At 35.8% G+C, this 27,489-nt stretch overlaps 1 protein-coding gene across 1 annotated transcript in view; it reads left to right on the top strand.

Annotated features, from left to right (window-relative positions):
• Positions 1-11,842: 11,842 nt before the first annotated feature.
• The window catches only part of LOC145674229 (uncharacterized), a 35,909-nt gene continuing 20,262 nt past the window's right edge, over positions 11,843-27,489 (top strand). Inside the window, exon 1 of the mRNA XM_081744064.1 lies at positions 11,843-12,055. Coding sequence (XP_081600190.1) covers positions 11,843-12,055 — 213 coding nt within the window. The remainder of the gene's footprint in view (positions 12,056-27,489) is intronic.

The following is a 27,489-nucleotide window of genomic DNA, read 5'->3' on the forward strand; positions in this document are numbered from 1 at the left end:
AATAATAATAATAATAATAATAATAATAATAATAATAATAATAATAATAAGAGATTTTGAGTTTAGCGGCCTTTTCAGCAGTGAGGCTATATAAGAAGTAAACCTATAGCTTAACGTAGGTTCTGAAACACATGAGCACCCGTTGGCAATCGAACCCGAGTCTTCCATGCCAAAGATGCGTATAATAATAATAATAATAATAATAATAATAATAATAATAATAATAATAATAATAATATAATAGTATATTTGATTCTAAGTTTAGCGCCCCTTTCAGCAGCGAGGCTATATGAGAAGTGAACATACAGCTTAACGTAGACCCCGAATCATATGAACTCAAGTCGGGAATCGAAGCCAAGTCTTCCACGCCAAAGACATTAATAATAATAATAATAATAATAATAATAATAATACGAATTGCGTTCTGGTAGTGATGAAGGAGGTATTAGATCTGATACTGATTTTCTGAACACTAGATCTCCGGATTTACTTACAGGTTTTTGAAAATTTTATGGATCGACGCAAGAAGTTATTTGTACTAAGGGGAACTCACATTGGGATATATAGGAAAGGTTCTACGCCTCTACACTTATTTTTGTATAAATTAGAAAGTTGTCCATCAAATCCGTGTAATACATATACTATAAAAATGTACGGCAAGAATGACTGAAAAATTACGAAATAAAAAAAATAAATACATCGAGTGGGATTCGATCCAGCTTAAAAAAGTATTGCATCAACACAAAAATAGACTACTTAACACACATGGCTATCGGAACAAACAGAAAGCTCCTTCAGTTGCATTGATAGATAACGAACTCCGTAACTACCCTTGTTTTTATGACGATCTTTGTTTTTCGTTGAGAAGTGTGCGTGTTTTCTTTTTTAAAAAATAAAAAAAGTTTGTTGCATTAATGCTAAGGTACTGTTTTGTACTAGAAGTATCGTTATTAGAAATAACAAAAGAAGAACTGTGAATTTCAAACAGCAAACTGTGAGCTGTGTTCATAGGTCGCGTTTCTTTTTCCATTCCTTCCCCTCCTCTCACTCAGAATGCGTTGTTGCCAAACTTAGCATGTTAAGTAACTTAGAAAAAATCGGACACGCAATTATATTTTGGAGAAGTGTACCAAGCAGAAAAATAAGCGAAGAAAGAATAAATTTCGTTGTTTTCTTTACTTTTGTATTAACGAGAAAAAAGCGAAGAAAGTCCATTTTTACTAGCTCAGAATTTATGTACCTTTTGTACTAGTCAAATAAATTAGTACTCAGCAGAAAAAGTGAAGAAGAGCCATTTTAAGTAGCTCAGTATTTTATACTTTTTTCTATCATTTAAATAAGTAAAAGAATAAATTTGTACTAACCAGAAAAGGCTAAGAAGGATAATTTTAACTAACTCAGCATTTGAGACCTTTTTGTGTTATTCAAATAAACTATGCATTAAATTTGAGTCGCTTATTTATTTTTGTAGCAACGGGAAGAAAAGCGAAGAAGGACCAGTTTAACTAGCTCAGAATTTTATACCTTTTTGTGCTATTCAAATAAACGAAGGAATAAATTTGTATCAAGCAGAGAAACCAGAGAAGGACCATTTTAACTAGCTCAGAATTTTAAACCTTTTTGTGGTATTCAAATAAACGAAGGAATAAATTTGAGTGGCTTAAGCAAAGAAGGTCCATTTTAGGTAGCTCAGCATTTTGTACCTTTTTGTGCTATTCAAATGAACGAAGGAATAAATTTTAGTGGCTTAAGCAAAGGAGGTTAATTTTAGGTAGCTCAGCATTTTGTACCTTTTTGTGCTATTCAAATAAACGAAGGGTTAAATTTGAGAGACCTATTCAGTTCTGTACCAAGCAGAAAAAAGCGAAGAAGGTCCATTTTAAATGGCTCAGTATTTATGTACATTTTGTACTATTCAAATAAACAAAGAAATAAATTTGGATGTTCTAGTTTTTGTACTGTGGGGACACAGTATGCACTGTTTGACTATCTAGTTGTCTTACTACAACTGCTTGACTGAATAAGTGTTCACTACCCACGCTGTGCTGTCTATGAGCTGTGCTGCTGCTCACGCTCGACAATATAGCAGAGCGCTCCCCAGCGGTGCTCTCTAGAATCATTCTAGGTACTGACATTCATTTTCTTTTTATTTTCCGTAATTCAGCCTCGCAGTTAGCCCTATTTTACTACACAACACAACAAACGCATTTCTGTACTTCATCCTGTTCTAGATCACACGTACAGATCAGTTTAAGTACTGGCGGATTTTACGTTAGGGCAGTTTTACTGCAGTACGTACTAAAAGTAACGTGCATTCCTTACACTGATCGAACTAACATACTGAAACGACCAATATATTCGAGTCATTGCGGCTAAATCGGAAAGCATGTTTGCTCTTTCTTCTTTCATTTTTAAGGCAATAGCGTCTACATCAAGAACAAACCTTAGTAAATAGAAACAACCTGCCGTCTTCACTATCGCACGAGCATGTTGCCCACACATCCAAATCAGTTTCGATGCATCTACTTAAGTTCAGGAGCTAGTCTGCATTACAGACAGACGGAAAAGCAGGTTTCAAAACAGAGCCCAACGCTTTCGGTCTGCTGACCAAAGAATCTGTAGTCAGAGATTCATTGTTGTCCTTTTTTACAGTACACTCATTTTAGGAGTCGATTTTGGATTCCAAGTTGGCAACCCTGTATCTCGAAACCGAAGCTGAAATCAAGAAGCTTCAAGAGGACTTTTTTCTCTTGTTTTGATCTCAGGAATCAAATCCCGAAGTTTGTAACGACTTTTTCTTTACCAGTGTTTCTTTCAGACATGTTTTTTTGGGGGCACTGCCCCTCGGAGCTCTGTGGGTGCCCCTGGAAGAGACTAAAATAATACGTTTATAATATAATAATAAATAGAATATTACCAGCAGTGCCACCCGGAATGCTAAGTGTGCCCCCCGGAACATAGTTTCTGAAAAAACGCTGTTCTTCACACCCTGTATATTAGAAAGAACAGCATGGTTATCGTGTGTGCTTTTAGAGTTGTCAATCTCCACATATTTTCTTGAGTACACTATAACGTGTCAAAATCCAGGAGACGTTGTCCGCTTGACGGTATACATTTACCACCAGAATTTATTTCGTTCATAGTTAGAAAATTGAAAGTTTTTATCACTAACTTCGGCGTAGATTTATAATACACTGTTATAAAAATAATAATTTTACGGTTAAAATTAGTTAGTGCATTTGAAAGAGGACTTTCTAAGATAATATTTTCCAATGGTGGAGCTTTTCAGCACTAAGTAGATAATCCAGTCTTTTTATGTTTTCAATTGTAAGGTTACAAACATCAAGTCGTTACAAGTGGTATGCAGGGACGTCACTTCAGACTTCGCTTGAAGGAGGCAAGAGCACCACCGACATAAGACTTTCTCGTTTTGTACTACACAGTAATAAATGGTTGTGTTAATTCTACTCAATTTTAACACAGGACAGTGGTTTTAGCGTAACTAGCACTATGCATTGTTAATTCAACACAGTCCCCGCGGTGTTGACGTTTAACACAGGGTGTGTGTTACGGTTTCAACACACAACCGGTGTTAAATTCAGATCTGTGTTAGTATTTTCGGTGTTGATTCGACACCATATCAGGGTTGTTAATGTGGGAAAAAGTGTTGAGTGTTATTTATGTGGTGTTGCACCAACACAAAGAAAGTAACACAATGTGTAGTGTGTTAATTATTTTGTGTTAATATTACACCATGTCAAGTATCAATATAACACAGTCCCTGTGTTATTTCAACATTATTTTCTTATTTCAACACACAATCTGTGTCATATTCAAGGTCAAAACCGGTTAAGTAACACCATTTTGGTGTTAATTCAACACTTCATGTGTTAAAATTCAAGGTCATACCACCATATTAACACCGTTTTTGGTGTTAATTCGATTCTACATCTGTGTTACTACGACAACTCTTTAAGTGTTGAAATAACTCCATGTGCGATGTTGATGTAACCATTTTTCTGTGTTGGAAAAGCTTGTAGTGTGCATGCTTACACTTATAGAAGATTCTTATTTTAAAATAAGAATAGTAAACTATAGAACACTTCATTTAGAAAACCTTCACAAACTTTTTGTCGTCTTTTGCAACATTTATTGTGAAGTATTTCTTGATGCTGCGAAACACAACCTTCACCAACATCTTATTCAAGAATGATAGGAAACTCTTACCTATATCCTTATAGTATGTTTGCCTCTTAATCGTGTTTCTACTTGTTTTCCGCCATTTTGAAACAGTCTCCGGTGTTGACTGGTGAGCTCTAGTGCAGTGTATAAGTGACACAGTAATACGGTGTTGTTTCTAGCAGTTGACGTATTTCTTCAGAAATATTATGTAAAACAATTGAAGAGTACGGGGAAAAACAGGGAATGTCCATGTATGTCCTTTTTTGGGCGCTTTGTCTTATCTGCTGGTGACTCTTGATACTATTTGACTGTATATGCCATGCATGCGTAAGTGTAGAAATGCCCATGTAAAAAGGGGCAATGATTTAACTAACCCTATTCTTTTTACGCGGTTTTCAATATTAAAACGTCCTTTTCTCAAAAATGTATTTTTGTGACATTCCTTCTTTTTTCCCCTTACCCTTCAATTGAGAACACATCGTACGGTTTGCACTTGAAATTTTGCAAATAGCTGGATTTGTTCAACTATTTCATTCTTCTGTTTTTTTTTTTTCCTGTAGCTTTAGTATATAAGCCTTTTAATTAGATGCCCAACATATTTTGCAATCACGCAGAAAACAACACCGAAGATTCTACACTTGTGTTAATCAGGCTGTGTGTCATTTCAACTACCGGCATTTGACACACAACTCCAAATGGAGAGTGCGTTGTTCTAACCACCTGTTTATGTTATATTTTAACACAATCGTGTTAACAAATAGGCATGTCGTTGAAATAACACAACGATTTTTACAGTGTAGTATATCAGTAGAAAATCGATTAAAGTATATGTATTCCTCAAAATCTTGGAGGGGCAATTGACCCTCCTGTCCCCCTAAATGACGCCCCTGGTGGTGTGCTACACTTAAAATGAGTGAGAGTACTTGAACAGCAACTGTGTAACATATTAATTTCTACCAGTGGAGTGTTTCTGCACAACGCAGGGAAATTGTATTTTATCTTTATAAGTACATTTTTACTAGTGTGATTCCGAGACAAGTGCTTTAATCTACACAGGTTTGCTGGTTATGTGCGATATAAAATATGTTTTCACCATCTTCGTCTGTGCGCATATCATGTGTCGCTGAAGAGCCTGCTCTATATGGACGCATTCACACACTTCCGTGCGGTCCCACATGCTGCGTTCCGCCATGACTCGATCAGATTGTGCTTTAAGTGGTCACCCAGCACAGCCTGATTAGGTTTTCTGCACTGATTGGAGTAGCACCATAACTTCGATTTTCCTGAGGAAGGGGAGGGGGCAAGCATTAATATTTGGGCCCCATAGAAAACTTTGTTTTGGGTCATCCCGCACGCCAATGAACCTGTTCCATACGTGACAAATAAATTAAAGGGACATTATTCACAAATCCCAAAGCCATATGAATAAATATGATTTCTAGAGACTCTAATAGTAGACATTTTATTTACTTAAATGGGCATATGACTCTTTTTCATTTATTTGCCTTTTGTGTGCTGTTTTGTTTATGTAATGTAGTGAACCCGTTTCATGCTTCATTTATAATTTCATATTCGTTCGTTCGGAATAAGAAAATTTTGTGTTAAAGTGGGCCCTATCAAAAGGCGGGGAGCTTCCCTTGGGGGCAGTTGCCCCCTGTCCCCACAAGTTACTGCCCAGGATTGGAGTTATTTTTACAATAGTTTTATGTCATTCGTTTGGACGCCTACTTATACCTGTTGGGGGTCACATCAATTCGCACGCATATTAGCAATCTGTACACAAATACCTGGGCAAGCACCAAAGAAATAAAGGTGCTGAATATCTTAAGGAATTATTTAGAGCACAAAAAAGTGAAGAAAATAGTGTTTTAAATTTCACAGTGTATTGTAAATCTCTACGTTAATATCTGACAAACCTTAAATAATTATTCACTATATTATATATACTTTATTATTTATTTTCCTTTGATATTTTTTTTTCAAATTCCTATATTATTAATATAACGTTACTACACATTTGCTGCTCGCATATTTTTTTCCCGCTCGACATTAGCCATAGGAAATAAATACACGTTTGTGATTGGTTGCATGGGGTCAAAGTGGGACAAAACGAGCACTGCGGTTCTTCTAACCTGTTCCTATTACTACTACTACTACTACCACTACTACTACTACTTGTACTGCTACTACTACTACTACCACTACTACCAGTACTACTCGAGCTCCCTCGTGGCTAAGCGGTTAGCGTATGCACCTTTGGCGTGGGAGACTCGGGTTCAATTACCGGCGGGACCTCATGTGGTTCGGATTCCACGTAATCAGTAGGTCCACGTCTCACATAGCCGCGCAGCTGAAAGGGGTGGTAAACTACAATAAACTCAACTCTTTCTTCCACTACTACTATTACTACTACTACTACTACTACCTATACTATGGATTCGTATAGCAAAACTGCACACGTAACGTAAGTAAATCACTTTTTTGATTATTATTTTCATCTTATTTTAATGAAAAAAGTGTTACGAACTTGTTTTTTAAATTAAAGAATCATTCCTTGGGCTGAGTTTGAACCCACGCCAAAAGTTATTAGGATTAATAGCTGTTGCGCTAGCACACTCGGCTACGAGAACAGACAACAGCCAGTCTTTGATTTCTGCTATGCTACGTGGCGAGAAACGGATAACTTCAACCAATCAGAACAGAGTATTTAGCTCCTATAGCTAGGGTCGAGCGTGATTTTAAAAAGATACTTGCTGCTCAGAGGATTAATGACTGGAACCTTTTTCTGAGATCAGAACAAAAACTACAGCTTTAGTCTGTGGAAACTTTCTTGGCGGAAAAGCAACGGTCAGTTCATTTTAAAACTCTATTAAATTTGTGTACACACGAGGTAACTTTTAATAGTAAACTAAGTTAAACTTTAGTTCGACTCAGCGTTTAGTGTACAATTAGTACAGATATAGATTTATTCAGAAATTATTTAGTGAAATATGCAAAGCAAATGTAAGAAACAGACTCTTGTTTAGGCTTGATACATATGATATACTAGATCTGTAGGTTCAAATCCACATTCATAAAAGTCCTCTATAAATTGCTGTCTTTAAATTCGTATTAAAATTCATGCACGTTAATTTTTTTTTTGATTATTTGCACGGATTAATACTAAAAGGATGACATATAATTATGCTATACAAGGGCCGAAAATTTTCTTCAATATATATAATTAAAGAACAGCTCTGTAACCTTGTCCTGTGTAATGATTTATATTGAACATAAATCCAGATGTTTTTGTTGTTTTGCAACACAGAACATAGGCCTAGTAAACAGTGCAGGTTTACGATAGTCCGTTCTGAAAACGGTAATTACATTTAAATAATAACAAATGTCCACACATATTAAAATCCATGTACGCTGAAGTATGTTGGTTAATTGTGCACATTACTTATAAACCGATGAAGTATCGGTGCGCACAAAATCTGTTTGGGTTAACTGCCGCAGATGGCGGATCCAAAATACAAAATTTACGTAAGAATTAACACAATTCGACGGAATGTCAGCATGAGGCTAACAAAAAAAAAAAAGGTATTTTTTAATTTCTCCCCTAAGTCACTTGGTTGTGCCTATGGCTCACTTGGTAGTGATTACGGTTCGTTATCTGTAACTGTGATGTAGTCATTGATGATTAGGTTAGGTTAACTTTGATTCCAGGTTCTTTTACAGCGGTTCACTACAAGTCTTAGTACCGGCTTCAGAGCTGTCGATAGATTTGGGGGAGAATCTAAACGCCATCCCTAAAAACATAATATACGTTATAAGTGTAGGGTGATTAATTGGGGAGAAAAACGACATTAAATTTTGCACTTTATAAATCCTCGTGTTGATGCGATATTAAGTAAACCTGCACCAGTGCATAATATGGCAGTGTTTGAAATCTGCTGTGTTTAACTAACCTCGGATATGTAGGGTGCAGTGATGGCGGGAAATACAGAAATGTAGAGCAGAAGCTAAAAAGCGGGGAGTTGCATCAGACCCAAATGTGGTGAAATGGGGCAAAATATTGTATGCTATCGCATTTTATTGGGAATAAATTTGCAAAATCCACAGAAGTAATAGACTAATTGATTTCACAATAGGATTGTGCAAGTAATCAAAATATATTTGGATCTTACCTCGAATATGTATAATAAAGTGGAAATACTAAATAAAAAGTGTGTCTTTTACTACGTAGTACTCTATAAGAAAGACATGAAGTAAAATGTTATGTGAAGAAATTGTATAAAGTAATCATAGGTGTGTCGCAAAAGCTGTGTGACATGCAAGACACGTGCTTTTATGTCATATATTTTTCCCACTATCCTCTTTACACGCATACCCGCCGTTGCTAACATGCCTGCTCCCGACGGACGAAATCTCTGTCTCTATTGTTCGGCCTCCTCTGCTGCATTCCTCCACTAAGTCGGTTAGTAGCATTCCTACCTTTTATTGGACGTATATCAGAAGTTTATTTGTGCTTTTTAATTCGTGTTTCATGCACTGCAGTATTTATGGCATACGCGCACACACTGTAGTTATACAGAGCCCTCCTAAAGTCATTCTGCACCTATTTATGCAACTCTTCCCTTAAGAAACACTTTGTAAGGCATTAAGAGTGAATATCTTGCTACGAGAAGTTAATATTTATGAATATAAGTATCCCTTGGTCTGGCAATGTAGCACATGAAATAAGTGTTTTCGTACCTGATCTCCCAGGGATAGGAGGCTAAGCCTCAACTCCCATGTAAATGTTTACTAACTTAATACTGTAGGAGGGTGCTGTTTGTAGTGCTGGTTGGAAACGTGAGAAAGTAAAGATTCATTGTTTTCGTTATTTCTAAATACTGCGTAATTTGCAACAATTAGCAGTTGAAAGGAACTAATTTTTCCCAGTAATACAATACAAATTAATATGTATCTAGAAAGGAGCGAGGAAATGAAAAAGAAGTAATTCCAGGTAAAATATATTAAAATAACAAAAATAAATAATAATACAACGTTTGAAACAGTTTCATGTGCATCTAATTAAGGGCTGCCATCTTCGGAAGATTAACCAACTGTTTTTCAATATATATACCTAAAGACAGGTTTCTACCCATGTACTATGTAGTGATTCATATATTACATAAGGTAATTATTTTCGTCATTTTGCGATACAGAATGTAAGGCTAGTAGATATAATGAAGGTTTACAACAGTTCGTCTGAAAATGGTAATTTTAGGTTAAAATGAGTGACTACATATAAAAGAGGACCCTATTAGATATTAATTTCTTCGGGCAGAACATTTCGGTAAATATGCGTGTAATTAAGTTATATTTCTTGTTTATAGGAGTAGGTTTACTAGAGTGAAACCATTACAAGTATTATAGGAAGTCTTATACCTGTCGATAATTCAGTGTACCTGTAGTATTATTTGCCGCAGACTGTATGCTTCTATTTCGAGGGTTATTCCCTATATGCATGTCGGATTTAGATTTGATGGGTGCCTAAGCTATTGAAAGAGGCCCTTTATACGTCAAGCTTTCTTTTTCAGTGACAAAATATCGCCGTTTTTTAGGTTTGAATATATGCTATATGCTAATTTATGGACATAATATGGATATCTAAATGGAAACAAGGACCCATTACAAGCAGAGCTGGGAAACGGGGGCTCCATTATAAGCTGGGTTCGATAACAGGGACCTCATTACAAGTGCGGCTGAGAAATCGAGCAATATTACTTACTTCATAAAAGCCTAATACATAACAATACAAAACACAATTGTTGTATGTGCGTTTTATGTTATTTGTTTTTTCTTGTTATTTGGAAATTACACTACAATCAGTTCTTCTTTAAATTTTTTGGGCCTGCAAGCGAGTGGGGCCCTAAGCTAGCTTTTTAGCTTATATGTAAATCCGGTACTGCCTATATATCATACACGTAAAATTGTAAATACAACACACATGCACTATCGAGCTCCTGTTTGAAGTGGACATGTAGCGAAATTTGATGCCTGAAAAATGAAATGAATCTTTAAGTTTTACGTCCCATAGTTTTGACAGCTAAAGGAGACGGTGATGTTTAGAAATGAATGAAATTATAGAATGAAGAAAGTGGGAGGAAACGGGAGAACCCCGAGAAAACCCACGCACACGCTGTTTGTCCAAAACAAAAGATCAATTGGCGCGAGTTGGGATCGAACCAACGACCTCATGCACCAGAGGTGAACACTCTACCACTGATCCGCCGCGGCCCCACACGAAATTTGATGGGTGTTTTCGCATAAACAATAGTTTTCGCTTATATACGCCATTGTTTTGCGCCTACTCCCAAAGGACGCAGCTACGCTAGATCACACAGATCCACTACTCTAACTCTGCCCAACGTGAAATACATGCAATTCTTGATTGAAAGAGCTACAAAGCACAAGTTTGTGTGTGTTTCTCGCATGAATATTCGTTTTTATGGTATGCACGTATATTATCAATTTGTACGCCAGGCATGCGTTAGGAAAAATAGGAGTACAGAACATCTTAAGGAATAGTTCACATATCAGTTGCCTTCATTCATCTGATAATATGGTGATGACAAAAATGCAATATAATATACGGGCTTGAATTAGAGAAATGTATACTTTTAAAAATTAATATTACACTACTACAAGGGATAGCTAATTCCAAATATTTGTTTCGAGTAGAAGTGATTTGACTATGTGACTTCTCGTTCGATCAAGTAAGTATAAACCAGAGTAAATTAAGTCTATGAATACGGTCTAAGTCACAATATGGATTAATAATTTAATATTCATTAAACTTTTCTGTAACATAGGCACTTCTGTGGTAAACGATACAGTGGTCATATTTGAGAGTAATTCACTTAAGTAAAAAGAGTGTTTTACCGTTAGGTAGGCACTGTTGATTATAATTGGAAAGTATAACTAACATTTCCGACTGGCGAGTGAAGATGCTCATAGTTTGACCCTAGTGTAACAACTACCTGTGATATCATGCTTGAATTATACTTATGACAAATAAACAATATGATATTATTTTACAATTTGTTTTCACTTAAAATGTTTTTTCCACAACCAAAACAGTTTTAAGCTTCCATCTATGAACAAGTGACTTTAGATATATATATACTGTTCTCTTTAGACATACACCACCTAATCTTTATGCCACTCAACATCCAGCATACCCAAGTTTGCTAGTACATGTGCTGTTAGGAAGCATCTACTATGACTGTGCGTTTCTTTTTTTTCTACTAATTTGCACAAGTGACAGCGTTGGCCAGATTTACGTATATACTTTTAAACCTTGTGCTTCCGGGTGGTTAACGTATCTACTTTGTTTGCGTTTGACCTCTGGTGCTAATAGTTGCATCGAATACAACCCGAGGTAGGGCCTCAGTTTAGATACTAGATTATGTCTTATATAACCTCGGTGCTGAAAGGAGACGTTAGATTTAAATGTATCAATCAACTTTCAAGCTTTATATGTATTACATACTACAGATTACATAATTTATAACTTCGGGAGTGTATAATTACTTCTACATAATGTGTTAGTATTATTTATATTTATAGCAAAAAAGCAAATGGTAAATAATCTCATTAGTATCAATGTTTCTAGATTGGCGCTGTCAGCATGGAAGTTGTCCACTTGATCTATCGTGTACCTGTCAATGTTCTTCAGATACTGAATCCAGAAAGGGTTTACGATACAGCAGAAGTACAATTTCTACCCCCACCAGAATATATGCCACCAGGGATAGTAGTAGCAGAATCAAACCATATCCCTTTCTGCAGAGGAACAATATGCCAAGATTGTCAGTTGAGGAGGCTGAAGGAAAAGGCCGAGGTACGTAACAGTTTCCATAACCTTAACATTGTTTTTATTTCTGTATTATCTTTTCTATAGTCTGTCTTTAAGAAATAAACATGGTCAGTTCCGAACTATTGTCAACTTTACTGTATTAATGTTTAAATGAACTAGCACATCTCTTTATATGTGTGTGTTACGAAATGTTTAATACAATTGAACAAGCTTGTCTTTACGATCTCTAAAACTCAGTTAAGTAATGTCCTCGATTTACTTTACTAACTGATGTCATATTGTAATTCTGAGTACCTTGGTTCTGCATGAAATTTATTGTTCTTTATGCGCATTACAGTTACAAGCTAAACACCTGGTATTTGTGTTTAGTAAATGCGATTATTCTCTAATTTTCATATATTTACATTATATCTAATATTCATCATGTCTTATTGTAGTTCAAACACTACACATTATCACATAAACATTCACAGTTACTCTTAAACGTATTTTGCAACATAAACAATGTTTTATTAACTTGCATAAGTACAGCCATGGTTACCAAGATATGTCGTCACATGCTCTACGTGTTATCTTCTTGGTAGGCGAAGAAAATTTTACTTTGTGTAATGAGTAGTTTAATTTTCATCTCCCTTCCACGAGATATTATTGCTTACCGTTTGAAGTCGATATGCTCCGTTGAATCTCGTGATGCTAGTGCCAGTCAAGTTGTTTCCAGTAGATGCCATGACAATTCAGTAGAATATCATTGCTGACTGTTAAATAAAAGATACGCTGTAGCTTTGTAAATGGTTCTTGTTTAGCTAATCGTAATATTTAAATACGAGAGAAATAGTTCGAGAATAAAAGTAAATGCTAAATATTTTTGACTTGAGCTTTATGAGCTGATGCTATTGATGATGATGTGGATCCTCATAATGGAACGACTTTTAGTAAGAATTCCTATATAATCATATATGTAATAAGTTAATTATTGAAGTAGCTACAGATACATTGAAACACTCAGGCCCGCGCTTTGGACTTATTATTTATTTGCACTGGCAGTAGTAACGGAGATGTATATTAGGAAACAACTAGATGTGTCATTTATGATCCCCTTAGGATTCAAACAACTATCGAAAAATAGAAGGCTGTAATGTTTCATCGAGTATAAAGTGTAGGATACATACTACTTCTTCCTGCGTGATTTTTAAGTTTTTCAAATTTCCAGAACAATTGCTTCCCAAGACCAATGCACTGACAAGGAGCTCCACTGCTCTCCTATCTTTTTCTTCTTTTTCTAATGTTTAGTCTCAATGCCGCCAGATCAGTGCTTAAATTGACATCAGATGAGGTGACGGTATGGAACAAATATGACCACTTAGAGCACTTATTTTGACAGAACCCTAAAGAGCATCTCTACTCTTGACATTTTTGCACAATTTTTGACGTGAAAATCTAGAGTGAAAGAAAGACAGAGAGTGATGACTAACATGTAACTCTTTCACTCCCCACTATCATCAGCATAGTATTCAATGAATATTTGTTTCCGTTGTATTTCATTGTATTGTATTGTCTTCCACTAGCATTTAATGACTCTTTCCAATCTCACTTCCATTTTCAAAACCTTCTTCTGGTCTCGTCTTGTCACGTAGTCTCGTGGTCGTGGTAATGTTCTTATAATTCTAAACACAGGAGTCCAGACAATGTGAAAAGAATAATTTTGAATTAAAAAAAAAAGAGTCCTGTGAATGCCAGGGGCTAATCCAGGTTAAACCTTTTAGGTGAGTAGTATGATAGTTAGAATATTTTGAGGGGTAAAAGTGGAATTGCTAGCCCAAATGTTGAAAAAAAGGAGCACAAATTCTGTCACTGAATAGGATGATAGGGGACTGATATTTACTTTCGCAGCAGCAGTAACGAAATCTTTGATAGTACATATTTGTTGACTCAATGCTAAGTCGTACTTATTCCTATGTGTAAAATCTGTTATTTTCTGCATGCAAATTACAATTTAAATCAGTTATTTTTACCGGTATGCCATACCTGCAGATTTTCGAACTTTCGCAAACATAACCGGCTCACTTTAAGCATTGCACCAGATGGAAACAGAACACTAACATGGAGCAAGTCATTCAAAGACATTTAAGAGAAGTTAATGTTTACAAAATCGTTGTTTCACAAGCTAAAGAACCTTGTGGAAACCACAGAAGTTATATTGGCGTTTGGCCAACGTCATCTGGATACAAGGTCCTACATCTACGTCATCTGAGCGCGTGACGTCATATACTGTAGGTCATCAAGGCAGATTGCTTTTGCAATGTAAAATATGATTCTACTTCTCGTAATTGAAGTAAAACAAAATAGTTTATAAGTGTAGAGGAAAGTGGAGAGTTCCTTGGTGTAGAGGAAACTATCAAGGAGGACTGAGGGTACATTTGTTTTCATTCCCTCGAGAAGACGAACTTCGCGGGAAGCATTCAAGGGTAAGTATCAACAGTTCTTATTATTATTATTATTATTATTATTATTATTATTATTATTATTATTATTATTATTATTATTATTATTATCATTCAATCAATAGAATTGATAGGATGTCAACAGAATTCACATGATATCAAAATTTGGCAAGTGAAAGGTTCAGATTGAATGAAAGCTGTAACTTAAAACTTATCAACATCAAATTCAAGCTCCATTTTCTCTTCCAGTATTAAATTATTGCATGCATTAATAGGTGCTAAATTTCAAAAGTATTAAATAGTATAAGGTAAAGAAAATTTTACAATTAGGCTTACCTAGATAATTGAATATTTACTACGTTGGGAAGGAATGGTGCAGACAACAAATCCACCTTACATTTTAAAGACTTTAGATTAGATTGTTTTAGAAATGAAAAAATGGTCTTACAGTGTGATGTCTGCTATTTTGTAACACAATGTATACAAGGAAATAATAACTTCCTTATATTCTATGTAAGTGGACCAGTTATCTAAACCCTTGCTTGAATATTTTCAGGCAGCGCTATTATAATGTACATGGATAGTGCATGCATTTTGTATGTACCCACTTATGTGGAAAGTGTCACGAGCATGATCAGAGAATAGTTAGAAAGAAAAAGATGGTACTATTACGCGTGCATAATGATTATACGGATTCATACATAAATTCATGGAATATATACTTTCTTCTCTGTGAATTCACTTTTTGTACCTTCAGCAATCATTGCTGAGGTGTGCATTTGCATTCCCTCGTGCAAACTCACTTTAAGAGGTCTTCTACAAAACACCAAAAAACCTGGCCTACGTGGCCACTAAAAAGTACGAATGATATCTAACCGAGTCAGAGCAGGAGCTTAGCAGGGGGTCACGCGGCATTGCGGGGTGCCTCCGTAAGGAGCAAGCGCGTCAGCGATGGTGGGTATACGTGTAAAAGAGGCTTGTGGAAAATCACTGCTTTTACAATACAAACATATGTGATTACAATACAAAGCTACAAAGATGTGTGTATATACGCATCTCACAGGTATGAACACGCCATATTTAGATTATTTACGCACTACTCTATTAAAATATTATTACAAACATCTTCTGTAAATTTTATAATTATGTGGATCCGTATAATCAATACTCACCCTATTACGATTAAAATGTGGAGGACTTTTATTTTGTACCTTATTATCTGCGTACTTGCATAGATTTTCTGCTGCTCAACTTCTGCCATGTTGGGTAAAATACTTGCAATTTTGGTTTTAATTTCTTGAAATGAAAAACTTAGGTTATTTAATTATTGCCCTTGTAGCCTACTTTACGTAATTACAGAAATAGAATATTTTACTCTTTCAGATGTTTTGTATTGAAAACTCTGGTGATTGTAAATGTCGAACTATTTGCACATGTTGGTAGAGGTAAATTCGGAATTTAGTTCCTGAATTTAGAACGCTGGTCCCCATTTGGAGTAATTAGAACATAATTAACTCTTCCGTAGAGATCGTGTTTTTAGTTTAATTTAGATTGGTTAGCTCTAGATTAGGTTAGGTGTCAGTATTTTTCACGATATTTTCAATAGTCGAGTGAGGTTGTGAATCCCGGTAACGAAAAGCTAGATGATTTCTTTTTAAAATATGTTGAAGAGAAGTTTCCAAGAAAGTGACAAGCATGTTACACTTATGGAGGACGAAATTCACATTAAGCCTTTAATAGACTACAAGGGAGGAAATATAATAGGTACATCATTTAATGGAAGTGACATTGCATGTAGTGCACAAACATTTATGGTTCAAAGTGTGTTCTTTAAATTCAAGGATGTTATACATATTTTACTTGTCCATAAGATCGAAGCTGATGGTCTGTATCATGTTATTTGTAAAGTAATTGTAGGGTTGGAGGCAATAGTGTTTAAAGTAGTGTGTGTAATTACTGATAATAATGCTATTAATAGGAAACCTATGTCATATTTTTTCAGCAAACGAACTATGACTATTGTATATCCTCATCCATGCAAGTACAAGAGCTCTGTTTTTCCTCATTGATTCTGTCCACATATTGACATGCCTAAGAGACAATTGGTTGAATGCTAAGGACAGTGAAACCAGTATGATGTTCCCTGATTTTAGTGGTGATGCTATTCATTTTGCATCTTTTGTGCGATTTTTGTACAGCTTAGAGGAAAATAAATTAGTTAAATATGGATATGGGCTATCTGTAAAATCTCTGTGGCCTTCCAATTTGGAGGGTCAGAATATAAAATTGGTTTTGCAAGTGTTCAGTAAGTTTGTGGTTGAGGCATTAAAAACCTTATGTGTCAATCACAATGTACCCCACAGTGAGACCACTGCGAACTTCATTTTCCACATTCTTACGTGGTGGAAAATAGTTAATGTTAAATCTCCATCCAAAGGGTAACGTTTGAATAATAAAATGGAAGAGCCTCTAACAGTTCATCCTGAAGATGAGAGAAAAAATTTCTTAGAAGAGTTTGTGCTTTGGCTAGATCACTAGGCGGCGCATGGGCGTGGACTTACCAAGGAAACACTGGAAGCTCTACGACATAAAACAAAAGGAATCCTGGATATTTTTAGGTACTGTTGCGGTGAGCTAGGAGCTGCATTCTATCGGGTAAATTTAAGACTGACTTCCTAGAAGCACGATTAAGAAAATATCGGCAATTAGCTGGTGAAAATTATAACGTATCACTGCGCCAAATCGTAGAAGTAGAAAAGAAGTTGCGTTTGGCAAGCATTTTTCGTTTGAAATTAAAAGATAAAACTATATTCATCGTTTGTTCTGAAGAGAACGGTATGTCTTTAGATGACGGAAGTGAAATTTTGTCCGATATTAATTTCTTCTTAAATATTCTGTCATTGAGTGAAGATGATCTCATAAAATCTAAAAATGAAGATCTTCCTGTTCTAACATACATAGCTGGGTACTGTTCTAGGCAAGTTACAAGAAGATTACGTTGTGATGAATGTAGTGATGTAGTGTTAGTAGATAAACTTATGCAAGTGGGAGAAACGGGACTTCACTTATTGCAAGTTTAGATCGTGGGAGTCAATCATATCCAAGTGAAATTGTTAATATTGTATTGCATTATTCCAAAACTCATTGCAGAACATAACGAAGCTTTCTTGAAAGTTAATAATCAAAGAGGTGTAGTTATGTGTCTTGCTGAAAGGTATGTTATTGAGAAGTATGGTATGTTGTTACATGGTATCCCATGTAGTAAGGTGCATGATTTGAAAGAATTTATTAAAATTATTTGTTGTGCTACCACTAATGTGATATTAAATAGCTACAGCAAAAATCGAAACAGCAGTACACCCCAATGTGGAAAGGAACGAAAATTAAGTACTCTTATGAAGAGTTAAATTTTGTAGGAAACGTATGTTGATGAAAGCAGTTATATTTTTATATATATAAGTAAACATGTCTCTCCGTTCATAATTTAATACTAATTTCAGCAGTGGTATGTACCAGTACAATACCCTTACTAAACTCTTTCGCTTCTCCTTCATCAGATAAAATATTGCTATCCCACTGAACTACTATATTTTTATCCAACTTGACAAAAACAGTCTAACGTTCTGGCTCGAATGCATTACTAGAACTGATACAATCCTGAACTTGTTTTCTGACATGTATACTCATGATGCAAGAAGCAAAACTAGTTAGGGGAAGGAAATCCGTATGAGAAATTAATATTACTAGATGGAGCGTTCACTAAAGTAGGTCATGGAGGTATAAAATCAGTTGGATTGTTAAAAGTTTGCCTTTTTAAAAAATTTTTAATCATTTTACTGTTATGTGGTGTAACACTAACATCTGAACCGTTGTTCACAGGTTTTTTACTAACATTTTTTAAATGACTCAGCTGATTGGTTCTACTACTGCTACCATTAATACCAGTTTCATGGCTACGATCATATATTTACTTCTCCTGTCAATAAGAATTGTTATCATTGTTCAAATTTCTTCTTTTATTCCTACGTGGTGGATTTTTTTCTTTTTCTCTTAACAATAACATTTGAATTATCACTAGATCTATTTCGAATTATAACTATTGTTGCCATTGTTTCGTTGTTTTTCGGATAATTAGTGCTACCCTTTTCAGAAGAAACGGATGATTTTCAAATACCTTTGGTTGTAATTGTTACGGTTATCAGACTTAGGTGTAGCTTCTAGCTGTTGGATTACAGCTAAAACAGATCACAAATTAAGAGTATATAACGTGAAAACTGACGCTTATGGTAGAGCGGATCATATTCAAAATCATACTAAAACTAATGACTCTTTAATATCTGGGTTTATCTCTTGGATGTTATTACATCTATAAGACACAAAATCGAAGACATTTCCACTTGCTTTAGAATCGTAAAATTTGTATTACCAACCAGGTTTGAAATGCCAACCTTGTATTAAGGCACATTACTTAGGCACTACTAAATGATTCTATTTTACAGTAAAAGAGCAAACATGGAAATATAAGGAAAAACTACCCTCTTATGGTAGAATAAATTTACTATATGCAGGCCGAGGTGAACCTATCTCAGAAACTTCCTGCATTCAAAGCTGTGAAACATAATCTCTTTTGTGTAGCCGAGCCTGTTTGTGGCTATCAAATACGCGTATAACGATCTTTTCTTTTTATGTAATGAGATATTTGCCGACCTATTTCGTTCAGATTCAGCACGTAGTTAATGGATCACAGAGAAAGCGAATTGAATTTGTCCATGGCCGAACCCAGCTAAAAGTATAGCGATTTTTAGTCTTTTGACAATGGGTTACTTTCCACTGAATTTCCGTCAGATCCAACGAGCCGTTACCAAGAAATAAAGTATCATACACAAGGCTAGTCGAGTCGAGCGGAGGCCAGCTGCCGAATATACCAATTTTTTCCTAGATCATGGGATATTTGCTTATAAATTTTGTTTAGATCCAGTCGGTAGTTACTAAGAAAAACAATACTACATACAAGGGAAGCCAAGCCGAACCTGTCTTTAGCTCAGCCCAGCTACAAAATATAATGATCTTTATTTGCTAGATAATGGGCTACTTGCCCACCGAGTTTCGTTGAGATTTAACCGGTAGTTATCGAAAAATAAAGTACCACATATACACGAGCATACATCTGGCGTGAAACTATAAGCTAAAGTAGGCTTACTTTGGGAGCTAATAATTGGCTTTTTTCTCACGAAGATTCCAGTGTATATTTCTCATGTGATTTAAGGAAGAAGAAGTATAATTATCCGCCATAAAACACGTAATCATGCAACGCAATTACCACTGTATGCTGCTCTGGACAGTGGCGTAGCAGCTGCCCCCGCAACCCCCGCAGTGCGGGGGGCCCCGAGGTATAGGGGGCCCCGAAGTCTTGCGATGAATAAAGATTTAAAGAAGTAGAACTTCAACCTTACTTCTATCGGCTTTACAACTAGGGCCCCTTCTCTATACTTTGCAGGGTGCCCCGCAAAAGTGTGCTACGCCACTGACTCTGGATGATGTTTACATTATACGTACGTACTTTAAATTTATTGTTCCGTAAGCCAATTGCAGTCTGTGCTTGTGTTCGAGAAGTGAGGCGACAATATTATAATTGTTCTCTTGGAAGCCATGTAATGGATGATAATAGAAGCGGATAAAACATACAAAAAATTAAGATATGATTGGCATTATATCTGGTAAATAAGCCGAAATCATTTTGAGTATATAACTTTATAGTACAGTGGAGTCCCGGTAATCCGAACAAGTCCGAGAGGAAAACTTTATTTGTTTATTTATTTATTGCTGCGACAATACGCAGTTTTAGAAAATTAATAACTAAAAGGATGAAAATGGGTGTATGTTTTCGTAGAAGGCAAAGTAAAGTTTCATTAAATACAGTTTTTCTTTAATGCCTGTATCTAACCCGTAAGCCTTATTACCACAATTACACATAGTTTGAAATAGAATACAGTGTACGTACTGTACTATATTGAAAGTTATTGGTTTAAATACAGTAATGTAGTAAAATAAGTACTGTACTGTAACATAAAACTGAACGTGCAATACTCGTAATGTACAGTACTAGTATTGTACGAGTATCTACTGTAGTACCGTACTAGTATTACTTGTTACAAGACACGAACTCAGTTATTGCCTTTTGTCTCAGTGAAGAAAATCTATTGGACGACGCGTAGTTTCGCCAGCGTCTCATAAAATTTATATCAGCAGGTGTAGCAGTAGCCTGTTGTTCTAGGTATCGTAGTGCTAGGTCAAGCGTTGCTGCTCTGTCTGCGTAACTACTGTTTGTACTGTACGTGGAAAAATAAAGGCATCAAGTTTTTTCCAACATTTTAAATATTTTTCCAGTACAGTACATATTTATTGTAGTCAGAAAACGTGTTTTGAAATACTATACGCTATATATTACAACACAGTAGACCCGTTTACCTGCTTCAAACCGCAATTTTACTGTTATTCCGGCTAATCCAAACAGAGTTCAGTCCCAATTAGTTCGGATTAGCGGGACTCCACTGTACATCAATTTCCGGAATTAATTATTGAAAAATATCGATTATTTATATTTTTCAACCCTTGTAACGATCCCGTTACTATGAGTTGGAGACGAAGAAATAATGGAAAAACTAAGTAAAAAAAAAAAAGAAGAAAGAAAATGTTTATAATTATGTAATATCGATGATTAACTTTCTCTGATCTGTAAAAACTAACAAGAATTAGTAACCTTTCCTCGTTTGCTTCTTTTTTTTAAAAAAAAAGCAAAAAATAATGTGAATCTACGATTGTGGTGAGTGAGAGAGAGAGAGAAATACATTCCTTTTTCTGTTTGGTCAATTCAAGGTCGCTTGCGCGGTAGGTGACGTGCCTTATCGCGATCGTAGCGCCGCTGTCCTTCGTGGGAGATCGCAGCCTTTCCGGCTGCGAACTGACCTATGAATTTGGAAGGAAGGAGGACGTTTTCCTGCAGTCTCCTAGCAGGCGGATAATTTATCGTCGATGTTAGAAAATGGGACGCGTGTCTTGTTCGTTTGACTTAGTTTGTAGTGTCTGCTATTTTTTGCATTAGTTATATCTGGAAGGAGTTGATTCAATATACAAGAATAAAAGTGCAAGTTGTGTTGTGTTTCGTGATTTTCTTTCTTTTTGAAAAGAAAGGAAGAAAAATAGTGATACGACAAATTGCAAACGGAAGGTTGGTGTTTGACCATGTGCATTGGTGCTGTCTGAGTAAAATTGAAGAGGTTAGATTATGCTCTGTGATTATCCAGTGTCTGAATGGTGCTCGAAGTATTGAGTGGAATTTGTATTTGTTTAAATTTCCATACTTTTACGTCAGACAAGATTTATTTCGTGTTCAGGTGTGCAGGGGCATTTGATGAATTCAATCAGTGACGTAGAAATCTGTATAGTTGACCTAAGTCTTGGTCAATAAGTCGCTATTTCTTTCGGCGACAAAATCTATCGTATTTTATCGAGAGTGTTAAATGGTGAATTTCTATGTGGGTTCCTTACGGCAAGAAGAGTAGATGTGCTAGTGAGTAAAATAAATCTGTTCTTGGCTGTTGCCTTAAAAATAGCATGTTATGCATGCATTAATACTCGTAATATCCAGAATCTGAGGTGGTTTTTCTATGTTGGTGGAATGATAAAGTGGGATATTTCGAGTGAGAACAGAGATCTACTCCCCATTGCCCGTTGTAACGCGTGGTCTTGCAATAGTGTAATATTCCCTGCAATCGTAGTAACGACCACTCTCTGGGTTCAATTGTCTAACGGATTGGTGGAATGATAATGTGGAAAACGAGGGAGAGCATTTCAATGTGTTGAAACCAGACCTAAGTTTGGTCATAGTGGTTTTAGCGAACCTGGAAACAGAGCGTGACTTTTGATCTTTGAATGGAAATTAGCTTGGCTGAATGGTGGAATGAGAATGTTGAAGATTGAGGTGAGAGTAGTGGTGAATGTCGTTTGGTAAGAGACACCATACCTTATCTTGGGTTTGTCTCGTAGTATCACTGATTTCTTTAATGACTCTCGATGTTTGTGGTCCGAGAGAGCCGACTGAATCAGTGATAGAACTAGTTACATTCGGACGTTCTCGGTTTTCAAACCTAAGCATTGGTCTTTGAGTTACTTTTTCGATCACAGCCTAAGCACGTTTATTCTTGTAATCTGATAAAGAACAGACGACAAGCAGACTGAGAGCGAGGTAGTAAATACCAAAGAAAGGTAATAAAAAAAGAAGAATATAAGAGGTGAGTGTTCATTAATATATATTATAGTTGATTGTCTTTTGTTTGTGTTCTATGTTTGTGGGTCGTCATTCTTGATTCCAAAATAGAGTCGATTAATAGATTATTTCTCTGGACCGCGTTGATAATTACGTGAATTTCGATTGATAATTCAGCATTGTATTTTTGGTAAGCGGGCTAAAACCCGATGCATATAGTAATTGTTTATAATCTGCTTCATTTTCAGCATATATTAATGCGATTAGTATTTAAATTGAGCCAAATAGTTTTTGAACAATTTTGAGATTTATCCTATTGCTTGCTATTGTAGGCGAATGGTGCGGTGAGGCACGGCACTCCAAATTTGCTGAAAGATTTTGACATACTTGTTAATTTAATTATTATTGTTGTTTTCAACATAAACCTAACGGATCTCTCGATATTGGAGATTCCCCCCCCACAAAAAAAAGGATTTTTCTTGATCGTTTTTCTAGATTTTTTTTCTCCTGAGAACTTTAATTTAAGATTCTGAAATTCGATTTAAGGAATTTATTCTCTCTACTCTGGTCAAGTAAATTGAAATTGATAAAAAGAAAAAGGAATTATAAATATTATTTACGAAATTCATATTGAGGTTAAATTGTTATTGTTCCTGGATAGGCTTATTACTCCGATGAGAGTTGAACTATAATATGATCAATGACTGAATATTATCGTTGAATCTATATTACGAACAGACGTCGAAGGAATAAAGAATTGTTTGCTGCTCGACATATATTTTACCCGAAATAATATTGTATATTATTATAATAAATTATATACACTTGAATTGTTGTTGTTGTTATTATTTATTTATATATATTTACATATATTTATGACTGGCAATTGATATTTACATTTACTTATTGTTGATTATGCTGAATTATCCATCTGTACCTGCCGTATGACTCGGAATTGCGTTCTTCTTCGTAGATCCCTCTGAGGTCGGACTTGGGTAGTGTTGATTGGTCAACATTGCATGAGCTTTGGTATCCATGAATGTTGTCCTTTTAACATCGGCTCTTGTCCTGATAGCGGATGGGAACGCTACAAAATGGTTCATAGGTCAGTTCCATTCTTTTTTTTTAGTTTCATTTTTTTTCGAACCTTTTTTTTGCTTCTAGTCATATATGAATTTACATTCGAAGTTTATTGTAAGTAAAAACTATAATCGTGAGATAGTTTAATCATAACAGAGGGTAAAATATTTTGGATTAAATTGAATTAAATTGAGAATATTGAATATTAAGTGAAATTTAAGATTGTAATCAAGTCGATTGAATATAACAAACAAATATTTTTCAAGACTAGGTTTTGGTATATAGGGTTGTTCCATGCTGGTTCTCCTTGGTTGTTGTAGTATCCGTAGTTAGTGTAGTTATTAATTTGTTTATGCTAACCTGTTATATATTTTCTTGTGTATTATTTCTCTTGTTAAAAAAAAGCGTGTTAAAAAAATTTTTGTGAATTTGCCACTTTATGATGGATAATCGATCTGAGTTTGTGAGTATTAATATACCCGACGGGTATTCCAAACTTGTAACACGGGATAGAACTGGTTGTTGTGATGCTGATTCACGTTCTGATTTTGGGCAATTCAATATGTCATTAACTCCTCCCACTCAGGGAAGTCTTTACGCCAGACGGGTTTCAAATGAAGTCAATCGGAGTACTATTGGAAATAATGATAGTGTGCATTCTGTTAGTTATGGGTTTAGTAGGCAAGTCAATGCCACTAGTTTAGGAGAGTCTCAGCGAGATGTAAGGCAAGTCGCTTTTGAAGCTCCATTAAGGCAGCCTGATCAGACAGGGTTTGTAAATCGGGATTCTTCAAACGCTAGCGTTGCTGGAAATATTCAAGGTCAAAATACTAACAGATACCTTAATCTTCGTGACTATTATCGAAGAGTTTCTCAGATAAGGAATTCTACTCCGAAGGCTCCTTTGAGTTCTCCTTTTCTGCAACCTATAAATAGATATGAAGCTAGGAATAGTGCGGAATCTGGTGTACATGCTGGAGTTAATAGATTAGATTCTGGTGGGATCGAACATAACTTAATGGTAAAATATGCATTCAAAAGAAACAGTGAATCTCTTGAGTTGAGATTTAAGGATGTAAAATTAACAGATGGGAGTAATAGTCATCAAGTTTTCAATTTATTGTTGAAAATAGAAGAAACATTATTAGAAACTAGTTATTCACTCGGGATGGTATTAACCGTTCTTGTCACTAAATGTACTGGTGCTTTATTAAGAGAAATCTTATTTGCCATGAACAACAATGTAAGTTGGTATAATCTACGAGGGAATTTACTAAGTACTTTTGTTACTCCAGTGAGTAGGCATTTTTTTGTATCAGAATATGTTTATAGAAGACAGAAGTTGTCTGAGCAAGTTAATGATTATGTAAGGTCTGTTATTGTAGCTATGAATGTTCTAGGATTTGATGGTCCGGAATCGGAATTAGTGAGTATAATTATGAGTGGTTTAAATCCCAATCAAAAGTACAGGATGTTGAATAACTATTTGCCTGCATCACGTTTGGAATTATTGGAAATAGCTCAAAAACACGTGTTGAGTTTTAGAAACCAGTTAGATTATAATAGAGAAATGAGTGATAATAGAAAAAAGTCTAGTGTTCTAGTATCGAGCTATCATAATAATAAATTGGGTCCGAATGAAACCTCGGTGAATAATACTTTGTTAGAAAATAAATGTAGATCAACCCTTTACGAAAATAAATTGAGTCGATCGATAGGTGGCTCTCGGGATTTTCGGAATTCTAGGGGTCCAAGTAATTTATCTGAGCCTCGAGGGAATCCTAGAACAACTTCATCGTTTATTCCTTCAGAGATGGACAAAACTGTGGCGTCTTTCGTTGTCGGAAAAATTAATAGTCAGTTGACGGACATTTGCGTCGACGGTGGTTCAAGCTTCAACATTGTTCGTGCAGATTTGGTTCGTGCTTGTGGTCTCGAGAAATATTACTACAACACAAGAGAAATTAGTAAATGCTCCTTCAGGATTGAATTTTTCCAGGAACAAGGAAATTGTGTTGACCGTCAATTTTTCAGGACACTTTGAAAGAGTTAGTTTCAAGGTGGTAGATGAGTTACCTTGTAAGTGTTTGCTGGGAACTCCGTTTTTGCGTTCCACCAATTCGATAGTTGACTATTCTAATAATACCTTAGTTCTCCGTGGTGGCAAGAAAAGAATTGCATTGAACTTTAAGAAAACAGTTCGGCATTTTGGTTTTCAATCTAAAGGGTTTAAGTCTGGTCCTCATGCCGGCCAGTTGAAGGGGAAGAATGGAAATCAACAGAGAATACAGACTCGGGATTCTCGGGATCAAGATAAAATGGCTTCGATCTTTATATACGAAGATTTCTTTGATTATGGTTTGCGAGATGAAGGAATTCAGTGCGATTTGGATCTAGTTGATGCCGAATCTAGAATTTTGGAGATTCGTGCTCCGAATAGCTTACAGCTTGGTCAACTCAGAGCGATGATTGATTCAGAAATCGATTCGGGTCATCATATAGAAAATACTTTATCTTCCATGGTTGATAGTTATGCGAGGGTTCAACCAGTTAGTAGTGTGCATGGTGCGATAGAAAGGTCCAACTGTCATTTGTCTCCGAACCGAAACTTAGTTTCTGGGACTTCGAAGCAGAATAACGATTCATCGCAGTTTAATTCGTGCAAGACTGGTGGTGTGATTGGAAACTCTTGTGACCAGCATCCATCTTACGTGAACTTGGTGACTTCGTCATCGAGATTTGGTTGTTCGTCTGGAACAGCTGCTTGTGCTAGTGGTTCAGATGGTGAAAGGGGGAATTCCATTCCTCGTTTGCCTTCTGATCAGAACTTGGGAGAGATGACATCGTTAATGAACAGAGATACTATCAATTGTCGATCTGTTGAGACTTTAGGTGGTGCGAATGCAATGTCCGTTTTTTTGTGAATCCGTCTAGTAGAACTTTAGTGACATCTACATGGGAAGACTCTTCTTTTCCGACTCGAACGTGTTGTAATAGAAGATCTGATGGTGCGAGTGATATGCCCTTTGAGAATAATTCGTCCATGGGACAAATAGTGAATTCTGAATTCGACGCGAGATGTTGTAATTTGAGAGAATCTTTTCAGGATTATGATAGTGGTGCGAATGAAATGTACTTTGGTCATCGGATAGTCGCTGATGGAGACACTTCGAAATTAGTTTTAAATAGTGAAAGACCTAGTAATATGAATGTTTCGGAACTTAGTGATGGTGTTAATCAGTCATCTAGCAAAACTGTTACTACAAAAGACAATTTAGATCTTGTTCAGAATGAGGATCCATCGGCAATTGAGATTCCAGAATCTGAGAGTGTTAAGAAGAACAGTACTCGCAAAAGAAATAGGAATCGTAGAAGAAAGAAGAAAAGGGTGGATAATGTGACAGAATCCTCGAAAAATGTTAGTGTCTTGGAAAAACTAGATGATGTTAGTCCTTCGGGAGTGAATTGTTCGTCGAACGACAATGAACGTAAGGATGCGGTGTTAAACCATAGTAGTGGTTCTGAAGCGTCTGACGTTGACCTAGAACAGTCTGAAAATTTCCATAAATTAATTCAGCGGAATCGGAAGTTTCAGCCTCCTGACCTTTCATCTAATCAACGGGTAATGGCTCAGAATAACACACGGGTGAAGAATCAACCTAACATACAGG

The sequence above is a fragment of the Thermobia domestica genome, chromosome 17, assembly GCF_964235325.1.
Source record: "Thermobia domestica chromosome 17, izTheDome1.hap1.1, whole genome shotgun sequence".
NCBI lineage: Eukaryota > Metazoa > Arthropoda > Insecta > Zygentoma > Lepismatidae > Thermobia > Thermobia domestica.